An 11,221-nucleotide genomic window follows, 5' to 3' on the forward strand; every position below is an offset into this window, starting at 1 on the left:
GAGGTGATTTGGGGATGAGCTTAAGTAAGTTCCTGCTTTCCTTCCTCCATCTTGGCTCCCAACTAGTTACCTTATTTAGGCTATTTTTAAAAAGTATGATAAGTATAAGAATTTAAGGTTCCAATCTGGCAGCCTAGAAATGGTGGAAGAATCAGGTCTTGAACCAGAATTACCAAGTGTGTGTGTGCATGTGTGTAAAGGATTTCTCCCTTTTCTCCCTCCCCTCTCCATCCACCATGTCCTTAGAACTATTGGACCAATGGGACACAATGTATACAGTTGAAAGCAGACACACTTTGGAAGACAGACATGTATACAGAGAGATAATCATTTAAAGAATAAAGCAGCTTCAAAGAATGTGAGTCCTATAAGCAGAAAATAATGATGCCTGTGGACTTAATAATGGAGTATGATGGGAGTTCAATTTAGGAGTCCATCCAGTCGAGATGCCGTGCCTATAGGGAGATGTGTGTACTCTATGAAAAAAGGGACTTCCAGGTCTATCAGTACCAGAAGTTTTGGGCTACCCTTTGTCACAAGTGCATCCTTCACATGTGTCTCACTAACAAAACACTTCAAAGTTTGAGCCCATGCTTCCCATGGATACTATGTGTATTTGTGGAAGGGTGAGCCTCAGGCTTTCTGTAGGAATGTTTGTATCATTTTTAGTATATTATTATATGCCATCTTAATAAAAAACCTTTGCTAAAGTTAATTAAGCCTACCAACATGCTTAATTAGAAGCACACTGGTGGGGGCTTATGAGTTGTATTAGTAAGAGCAGCCATGTACAGGGAAACTCCTAAAACTCTGGGTAGACACCCCTCTGGCGCCCTGACCTGTTAGCATGAGTACAAATTGGGGGAGCAGTACAGGAGGAGGGCTAAAATGGGAAAGGTGGTCACATGCAAAGGTGAGGGATCATAGGCAGACAGTCAAAGTAACACCCTCTTGAAGTCAAGTGGAAGAGAGAAGGCTTCTATCATGTTAGATGTACTCTCTGTAGTGAATTTATGTGACAACAGGGACAAGAGTCTCTCAAGGTGGGCATTAGTGGATGATTTGTGATCAGCACTGGAAGGAATTTCCCAATCAAAAAGACAGATTCATTTATGTATGAATAAAAGAAAAAAATGGAAAAATGATGGCAGCCTTGACAGTGATAAGGCAATTGGGAAAAGACGCTTATTTGGGAAAAGTGAATGGGCTAGGAAAAGGATTAGCTCAGTTTTAACATGTTATTTTATGTGCCTATTTTTCTGTAATCTTTCCCTGGTTCCTTCAGAAGGTAAGATACTCCGGGGCAGAGATTATCTTCATTTTTGTCTTTTGATCTGAATTTTCACAAGTAAATCAAGAAAAATCAAATAAAATTGAATTGACTTAATTACTTGGAAGATGATGAGGGGTAAAGCTAAAGACAGGTTGGGGAACTGCTCTTATGTCAGTATAATATTTAATTCAGAAAGGCTTCTACAAGTTCCTTTCCAACTATGAAACTAATGAAATGATTAAGCCTATACGTGGCCAAGAGCTGGACTCAGGTAACTAGCCCTGAAGAGACTGAATTTTTTTTTGAGTGTAGAATGAGATTTTTATGTCATAAAAAGGTGTTAGCCCTAACTAATTACAATGGAATACTTTCTCCAATCTGTGTTAAATAAAGTCAGAGAGGCATTTATGAAATGTTTTTTAATTTATGAAACACATTTTAAAATTCTTAAATAATATAAAAATAAAGACACTTATTTCAAACAGTTTTTTCAAATAAGTTAATTTAAATATACATTTTTTTTTAGTTCACAGAAACAATTGATACATATCATCCCCAAAGTCCCAACTGCACTGGTTGGTATAAAAAAAAGTTTAACAATCAAGTCTCTTGAAAAAGGCAATTCTACAGGTCACATTATTACATTCCTAAATTGCAAAATATAGCATTGCCTATTTTTAGTTAAAAAACAAACAAACAAAAAAACCACAAACCCAGACAAAACCCTTTAAAACCCCTGAGATTTTCCCCCCTCTGTGAAAGCTGTACCCTACTTTCCCAGTTCCCCAAAAGACATAAAGAACATTTGTCTTACTTATTATCACAAACACTAATTCTAGCTGTTGCCAGAATTTGTTTTGAAAAATTTTAGCACTAAGCATTCACAATTACACATTACAGCATTTACCAAAAAAGGTGCAGATCTTGCTTTCGTGGTGCTTAAATGCTAAATTAAAATTTTTTAATTTTGTAGATCTCATTATGTAGAGGGTAGAATGAGGTCAGCTACTGTTTCTTTCTTTTAGGCAGATGTATTCTCCAATCTTAACTACCCTAATAAAGGTGAACCTCATTTACATAATAGATGGTCTTTCCTGAAAACATATATATATATATATATATATATATATATATATAAATTGAATCATATTTTCCAATGTTTTAAATTATAATCTCAAATATGTATTCTCAAAAAAGAAATTCTGGTCCAAAGAAACATTAAAATCACATTTAAAACAAAATTCAAAAAGAAATTTAAATGGAATTTTTAAAAAATCATACTTTAGAATGAAATTTTTTAAAAAGCAATTTTTTAAAGATCCATAAATTTTGTCAGCAAACGACTTTTAACTAAAACAAACATTAACATTTTATAAGTAAAATACAGTACTACCTACTAGTGAAATGTGGACAGAAAAGAGACATTGCACTAGAAGTGCATTTAGTACTTCTTTGAAAATACATTGAGTTGATTGCTTTGATTGTCTCTTCTTATATAGTCCTCTTTTGATTTACTGGCCTCTTCCCAGTTATCATTGGTACTGGTGTTTGGTATAAAGACAATTCTTTGCCATTATACTTAGACTATTGCTAGGGCATTACTTTAAAAATCTCCTCCTACCATATGCCCCAGTTCTGATTGTCCCGCCGCGCCCCCCAAACCCAAGCTAGGCTGAGAAGGTGTCTGCCATGGGATCTGTTTCTGACTTTAATGAAGTAAAGTCCTGAATATAAAAGCATAAAGAAGGAAAAGAAAGAAAGAAGGAAGGAAGGAAGGAAGGAAGGAAGGAAGGAAGGAAGGAAGGAAGGAAGGAAGGAAGGAAGGAAGGAAGGAAGAGAACATCCAGACCAAACAAGATTCTGGGAATATAAAATTAGATGAGGAAGACACAAAGAGGAAAGTTAACTTTAGCAATATGGCAACAGGAAGGAAGGTTACACAAGCCCTACGTCCTGCAAATATCAGGCACTCAAAAAAATCTTTGATCGATGAAAAACTGAACAAAGAAGCAGCAAACATGGTAAATGTTAGGGACATCAAAAGGTGTCCCTACTGATATGTAAGTCAAAAAGATACGGAAGTAATTTAAGATATAATGAATTTGTGAATACCAAATATACTCCTCTTAAGAAGGTAGACTTGTAACATAAGACTGCTAAATGATACTATGAGCCAATCTGAAAAAACAAAGTTTTAGTAAAAATATAAGAATAAGATTCTCAGTTTTCTGCCCAAATCTAGTTTTGTAATTTATCATGCTTGAGAAAATATCTTGGGACTAGTCTGAAGCTCATGACATTGTGCTGTCTATTATAAACAACAATTTGAAGAAATATTAACCCCATATTGCAGACACTCTAAAATAAACTATAATAAAATTTTCCCGTATATTGTTGGTGTACATTTTGTTTACTGGTAGTAATATAAAAATGATTAGATTATTTTTAGATAAAGGTGCTTTTACAACTGATTCTCTTGTTGGCCTTGCCATTTTGATATTTCCAAAGGAAGATATTGCCATAGCTTCAAATATATTCATCTGATATTTTTAAATGATAAATGGCAGTGTAATATAGTGAAAACAACTTAAAATTTCATATACACCTTCAGATACCTAAGATTGCACCTTGAGGAAATATGATTTATATTAACCAAGAAATTTTCAAAGGTTTCCAATTTAGTTTATCTCTTTGGTAGTCTAAAATGGATGCTTTTTGGCAAGGTGCACTAGAAAGTGTGCTAACCTTAGAATTACAGGATCTGAATTAAAATCCTAGCTCTGTTATTCAGTGTGTGACTGACCTGAAGCAAGTCATTTAACTTCCCTGGATCTCAGTTTCCTCTTCTGTAAAATGAGGGAACTGAATTAGATGAATTCTGAGGTCCCTCCCAGCTCTACATCCAGGAGCCTATGATTTTGATGTTTGATGTTGCTTGAATATTTTCGGTTTATTACATTTTGAAATGCTTCCAAGTGATACAAATTCTGAATCTGAAAACATGTTGGAGCACTTCTAGTTTCAAAGAGTTAGGTGCTACATACATATGATCTTTTAAGAAGGTAGTGTAGTTACTCACAGAGCTTTTCAATATTATAATAACAATAACAAAAATCAAATAAATACCTTACATTTTTTTCTTGCTGTAACACAATCTAATTTATCAAAAGGAACAAAAAAAGTGTTTCCCTCTCAAATTTAAGAAGGAAATACTTGTTTTAAAATATCAACACAAATAAAACTCCCACTTATATGAATTATTTCTCCACCAGAGGAGTACTCACTACCTTCTGTTACAGAAGACATCAAGTAACATAGGGAGCTTCATACAGATATTCATAAATAGATAACTTAAAGAAATACTTTACTTAAATAAATAAATATAAATAGGTGTCTACAGTTCAGTTGGACGTTCTTTTAGCAGTACTGTGGGATTGATGTCATCTAGTCCAGAGTTTGATGAGCTGGCATTAATAGTTGCTGTTTTGGTGAGCTGAGAGTCTTGAACATTGAATGCAGTGAAGGGACATCCCTTTACATTATTGCAGATTAGTGACTGGATTGAGGCTGTATTGATAATTTCAAAACCTCTATCTCCACCAAAAGTGCTAGGCTTCCAGTACTCGGGGGAACAGATTGGATTACCCATGAGTCCTTTGAGTGAGAAGGGAGCTCCAAGTTCTACCATGGTCTCTCCAAAGATGGCACCTGGGCGAGGTTTTTCTACTAAAAGAGCAGGATACAACTCCATAGCATCTATATCACCATAGAGGGCTTCCAGCTCAGCAGCCATTTCTTTCTCTCCTGTAATGATGAAAAAATCTGATTCAATCCATGGAAATCTCACAAACTAGCATTTTATATGTCTATCTCCACAATTATTGTCACTTAGCATTCCCCTACTTTCTTTTTACCTGTCAGTTCTTCAAATGAACTAAAAGGCTTGAGCATGAAGCGTTTTCGGTATTCATTAAGAGATTGGTATTTCATTTGTCTGCTCTGGTCTATTGAAGCCATGGCAACTTTCTGTACTGCAGCTGGAACATTCTTGCCTCCAGCAACCTGTTGAAAAAGAATAATAACATAAATGAAAATATTAAGTAAATTACAACAAGTTTGATTTTGAGAATATTTATCATACACATCCCTTGAATAAAAGTTAGGTGTTATTTTCTTTTTCCTCAAAAAAAAACCCCAAACCAGGAAAATTTCAGTAGGGAGTTTTGCATCAATTTTAAAGGGGCAGCTGAGAATAATTTTAGATGTTTTATACTTAAATAAGTAAAATCAATGTTTAAATTAGTATTGTTTAGTGAGATTAAAGAGTAATTATTTATTGCTATCCCTTGAATAATGGGATACAAGAATAAACCTATGGGTGCATTAGAGATCTTGAAAACTACAAACATTTTTAATCAGTTCCTTACCCGGCCAGCGATTTGCCTAGAGAATGACTCCACCATGTGCGAAATTCCATGTTCCAGTAATATGGAGTTGTTGTAGAGGAACTGCTGATAACTATACTCTTTGTCCTTGATTTGGAAGGTGTCAGGGAGTAGAGGATGCCAGTGATAGAGGGTGTTAAACTCAGCAGCAATTCGGTTTTGGTACTGGAAGCGCTGGCTGAATAGCAGTTCTGGGTCAAACTTCAGTTTGAAGTGATAACCACTCAAGTGTTGGACATAATCTTCAATCACAATCTTAATGGTCTCGCCTATTTACATTAAAAAAAATTAAACCAAAAGGATTAAACCAAAATACTAAGAGTGAGCATCTCTATCTCTCTCTCAGAAAATGTCAAAGATCTTTAATCTTAGGAGAAGGCTTTAGGATGGTTTTCATATTGTTTTTCCCATCTCCTCTATTGAAGCGCCTTATCGCCTTTGATGGAACAAAATATAACTGACTAATGCAGTGAGAGGCAATGAGGTAGAGGGAATAGGGAGTTGGCTATAGAAGATTCAGGTTCATTTATAGCCTCTGACAAATTGGCGATAGAATCCTGGACAAAATCACAGTGTCTGAAATCACATGTTTGGATTGAAAAAATATTTAATGAGTGAAAAGAATGCATAATCATAGGAGAAAATAGCTCAGTGGGTCTGTTCCATTTGAATTCATAAGGAACATAATTTCTTGTAGCCTACTCCTGAACTTTTCAAAATAAGCTGAATATAACAATGCTCATCTTTATGGGTAAGGAAGCTGATATCAATCATTACTCATCTAAGATACTGTATAATGCAAAAGTATGACTTACCAATCAATATCAGTCTGCTAGTCTGGAACAATTGCTCATCATTCCATTCAGGGTGCTCCTGTTTAAGGATGTCACACACTCGGTTATGCTCCCGAAGCCATATTGTAGCATACATCATCAAACCTGGAACCAGGCCAAATACTTCTTGCCCAACTGCAAATCTCAGATGCTCAGGGACATGAGGTGGGTAGATCATTTCTGCCTGTGTATCTTTCACTAAGGGTGGATAAACTTCTCCATCAATTACCTAAAAAAAGAAAAAAAAAACCAAAGAGCAGAAGGTTAGGAAAAAAATGAATATCTAAAGTTTAACATACATACACATATTATATAAAATTTATACAGGGAAAATTATTAAGGCTAGTGGGAACTATCATTTCAAAAGATTAATGATATATTAGTGTTAATATAACTGTGATTATTAATATCTAAGTTTTATTCTCTAACTAAAACATACCTGATATTTCATTTTTCCATCCTTGAAAAGTCGCAGTTTATGTTGTCTTTCCAAATTTTCTCCATAAATATGATGTAAATCAACCTACAAAAATAATTGGGGTAAAATTAAGTCTGTTGCTACTTAAGGGAGTATTTTTACAATTGATATAGTTTTACAATTGATAAAGTTGTTATGTAGTCATTTAAATCATTACCCATTAGAAAATGTGTATTTTAAAAATTCAATGATCACTTTTCTCATGAGAAATTCATTTTAAATAACTATCTTCTATAATGATATGGATTAAATTGTTTCACTAATGAAGGCAGAAACTTAGGTCAAATGTGTTTAATAGTTTTTATTTCTCACGAAGTTATGAACTTATTGTTTCATAATTGCATAGGATCTGTTAAATAGGCAAAGGAAAAATGCCAATGATCTAAACTTTTAGAATGACTGTACTAATATTATAGAATATAATTCCTTAATGAAGTTATTTGTAGCTGTATCCAAATTTCAAAAAGAATAGTTATTTTAAAGGATGACAATTAGGGTACTAACTGCACTTGAAGGCAAGTTTTGGGAAGGACAGACATTTTAAATTGAAGATATTAAGTCTTTAAGGACAAGCCAGAGGAAGTATGTACCACGGGAAGAAGTAGGAGCCATGAGTAAAAGTTGCAGAGTGGCAAATTTAGGATTGATATAAGGAAAAATCCTAAATAAAACTTCCTAACAATTAAAGCTAGCCAAAACTGGAAAGGGCTGCTTTGTTGGGGTTTACAAAGGGTAAATCACCCTCAGGTGAGTTTTTCAAACAAAAGCTGAAAAGCCATTTGTTGGGCAGCTAGGTGCAAAGCGAATAGAGCACTGGCCCTGGAGTCAAGAGAACCTGAGTTCAAATTTGATCTCAGACACTTAACACAAAAACTAGCCATGTGACCTTGGGCAAGTCACTTAACTCCAACTGCCCTCCAAAAAGCAACCCGTAGGCATTGTGAATATTGCATTGCTGATACATCCCCCCCAAATAAAAACCCATTTGTTGGCCATGTTCTAGATGGGGTTCTTTTACAGGAAGAGGTGGAAAAATGTGGTGTCTGGAATTGGATAATTCTGTGATCATGCCCCAAAGTGTGAAAAACTGAAAAATTCCTCTAAGATAGACATCAAAGGGAGAGATGTAGCAATTATGATAATGGTCAAATGCATGAAACACACTGCTTATATAAACTTTATATGCCCTCAAAATTAAGATCACATTTTTTTTATCAACATAAGCAATTATCAAATTACTGTGATTTGCTATAATTTTAACTCTTTGTCCTCTAGACTTACCCCATGTCCTAGTGCTTTTGTGAAGGCTGGGCCTCTGTGATGATCTGTCTTAAAGAACTGGTGAGTGAAATGTTGGGCAAAGAATGCAAACATCATATTTGTGCCTTGGGGATCAGGAATAAACTTCCTTCTCAGAAGAAATTTTTCCACAACCTCTTTGGATGCAGGAAGCTGTTTTTTACCTATAAAGTAGAGAATCTTACTTTATAATCCTATATTTTTGAGGAAGCAGACTTGAGTTATGTCTCCTATGATACCCTTTTCTTTTTGGATAATTAAACTTCGGGGAAAAAGATTATAGCATAACTGCCAAACTGAATTCATTCTTTCAGTCAATCCCATTAAAGCTAGACAATAATTCCAATTAAGCAGAGTTAAAGGGAATATTCATAAAAGTGGAATCTCCCCAAACTTGTGATTTTTCAGTTACACTGCAACTTAATAGGATGGAATGATTTTTGCCAAATGATAATCTGTTATCAACCTACATTTTAGTAAGAATACCAAACAATGGAGTTGGATGATAGTTTTGTAAATTGACTAACTAAATCTTTTCATAGTATTTCAAAGTATAATTCTCTAGCTCTAATAAAAATCTCTGAATTCATGATTGTAAATTCATGGAATCTGAGGGCCTTGTCTTACCTTTTATACCCATTGGAGTTGGGCAGTCATCTCCCACTGGGGGAAGAGCTCTAGTGTAGTAAGAGAGATTAGAAAAAGCTTCCCAACTTTTGTAACCATAGTGAGCATTATATGTTGGTGGGCTTTCAATCAGATGTGATCTTGCTGAAATTTAAAGAGAAAACATGTCAGACATTTCCACAAGCAGCATTTAAAAAAATATCTATTTTTTTAATCTACAGAAATAACAGTATTAATCTATTTTTAAAAAAGAAAACTATCACAAAATGTTAAAACCTGTGACAATTTTAGGCCAAAAGTTTGAAAGCAAAAGAGAGTGAACTATAGTTAAAATGTACCTTTTAATATAAGGTTTCAAAAAAAGGAAGGCATACTTTTACAAAACAAATGAGAATAAACCCATTCACTGCTCAAATGACTTATAATTGGTGTGTTTCAGTCATTTTTGTTTTTAAAATTAGGAAGCATATTTTTGGAAACTTTATTTACTAATCTATAATATTGCAGTTTTCTTTGTGCCTTTAAAGAAAAGCCAGGTTACTTACATGTCAACACGTATCTCATCACCATGTCCCGAAGAAAAGGGATATTGTTGATTATATTCCACACTCCCTTGAAATGGGTGAGGATGTAGTGAACTGTGTCCGGAGTGGGTTTCAGCATCAATTTTAGCTTTGTCAGAAACTCAGCTGTTATAGTGGGAGGAAAAAAAGGAAACAATTGAGTATTTTAGGTGTCTGTCTCTATGAATGATTTCAAAATTATGAAACTGAAGAGGAAAACTTACGAGTTGTACAATTTTCTCCGTAGAATCCTGTTCTGGTACAGTCACATTGGTATCGATCAATTCCCGTGGTCATACATACACCTCGGTTTTGACATGGGTTTGAGCAGCAAGGGTTTGCTAAAATGAAAGGAGGCTGAATAAGTGAACAGGACCTTCAACAGTCACATCTTTACCTTGTTCCTTTGTTTTAAAGCATATTATAGGCCAATTTCACAATTACAAACATACAGAGGTAGTTAAAAGGAAATGACAATTTGCGCCATTCTGAACAGACGGACAGCTACTTCTTAGACCAAAGTATGTATCTAAACAAGCCCAACATCCAATGGGGGTGAGGGTGGGGGTGGGGGGGGACGGGACATCCCTAAGTTCTTACGTATAAATTATTTTCTTTTTTTTTCCTCTTCCCATTACCATCTTAACGGGACTCAAACGAATTTGGTTGTGTCCAGTATGTTGGAACGCTTTAAAAAGGAAAATGCCCTGCCCCTAATAATGGGACCTAGACAAACAGCTGAGAGAGTTCTTTAAATGGTAATGTTTTGGCAACCTGGCTGGTAAAAATAAATGGGACGTAAGATGCTCTCCAGCCCAAACGAAGAGTAGTCGAGCTGCAGGGACCCGGGAATGGGTGAGGTACAGAGGACACCTGAGCTCACCCTGCTCCTCTGAGATCACCCTGCTCCCCTGAGCAGGGACTCACCTGAATGGCTGAGCGTCAAAGCTACAGACGCCAAGGCTAGCAAGCTTAGGATCCTTTTCATCGTCACGGCGGAGGGCGGAGCGATTGCCAGTAGGGAAAGTTCTCTCGCTTTGCAGTGGCTCTTCTCTGGCTCTGGGTTTTCGGAATTAGCTGAATGCCTGGCAGCTCTCACTTTTAAAGCAACCCTAGCTCCCCACGTGATGGGATGACTCGGCTTCCGCTCGTTGCGAAAGCATCCCTGAGTTTAGCTCCCCCGTAGGTAGGTGGGTGGGCGGTGGGGGTTTTGCACGTCTCTCTCTCCTCCCTTCAAAACCACAGTAATCAAACCCTCATCTACCCGGACTTAGAGGCTACTTTCCCCCTCCCTAAATGACCTTTCCCTTTGCCTCCCCGCGGCAAACCTGGCCTCAGCCGGCGGGAACGGGAAAACCTACGCACAAGCTGTCGGAGGGTGACCCACAGCGCTGGGACCGTGGAACGGAGGGGCCACCAAAGGGACCCTAAGGCTTATCCGGGCGTGTTCTCATCAGATGCTTTGGAGAGCGGGCCAAGTGCCTGGGACCTCATCCCGGCATCCCAGCATCCCGACACCGCCTGGGGATGTCTGGAGCTCCCTGTGTGGAGTGAGTTTAGAGCGGGGTGGTGGAGGATGTCTTTTCCCTAGGCAACTGGTGTATTCCCCAACTGTCTAGTATGCGTGACCCTGCCTGGCCGCACTGTATATTACTGCAAAAGGCTCTTAGCAAAAGATATACCATGTGAATGTATTGCCTCCA

At 36.6% G+C, this 11,221-nt stretch overlaps 1 protein-coding gene across 2 annotated transcripts; it reads right to left on the reverse strand.

Annotated features, from left to right (window-relative positions):
- Window positions 1-1,677: 1,677 nt before the first annotated feature.
- Window positions 1,678-10,613, reverse strand: PTGS2 (prostaglandin-endoperoxide synthase 2). Of its 2 annotated transcripts, none has more exons than XM_069074437.1 (10): window positions 10,446-10,613; window positions 9,743-9,859; window positions 9,501-9,644; window positions 8,956-9,099; window positions 8,311-8,492; window positions 6,991-7,074; window positions 6,534-6,780; window positions 5,701-5,987; window positions 5,188-5,335; window positions 1,678-5,077 (listed from the first exon to the last, which is right to left on the reverse strand). In XM_069074437.1, exons 1-10 carry the CDS (start codon window positions 10,504-10,506, stop codon window positions 4,668-4,670), a joined length of 1,824 nt encoding a protein of 607 aa, XP_068930538.1. In that variant the 5' UTR covers window positions 10,507-10,613; the 3' UTR covers window positions 1,678-4,667. The 2 variants fall into 2 exon arrangements, with proteins under 2 accessions (XP_068930538.1, XP_068930539.1); XM_069074438.1 differs by lacking the exon at window positions 10,446-10,613 and adding an exon at window positions 10,293-10,432.
- Window positions 10,614-11,221: the final 608 nt, after the last annotated feature.

This window comes from Petaurus breviceps, unplaced genomic scaffold (genome assembly GCF_028583685.1).
Source record: "Petaurus breviceps papuanus isolate PSGF00001 unplaced genomic scaffold, PetGlider_PUasm1.0 90895, whole genome shotgun sequence".
Lineage (NCBI taxonomy): Eukaryota > Metazoa > Chordata > Mammalia > Diprotodontia > Petauridae > Petaurus > Petaurus breviceps.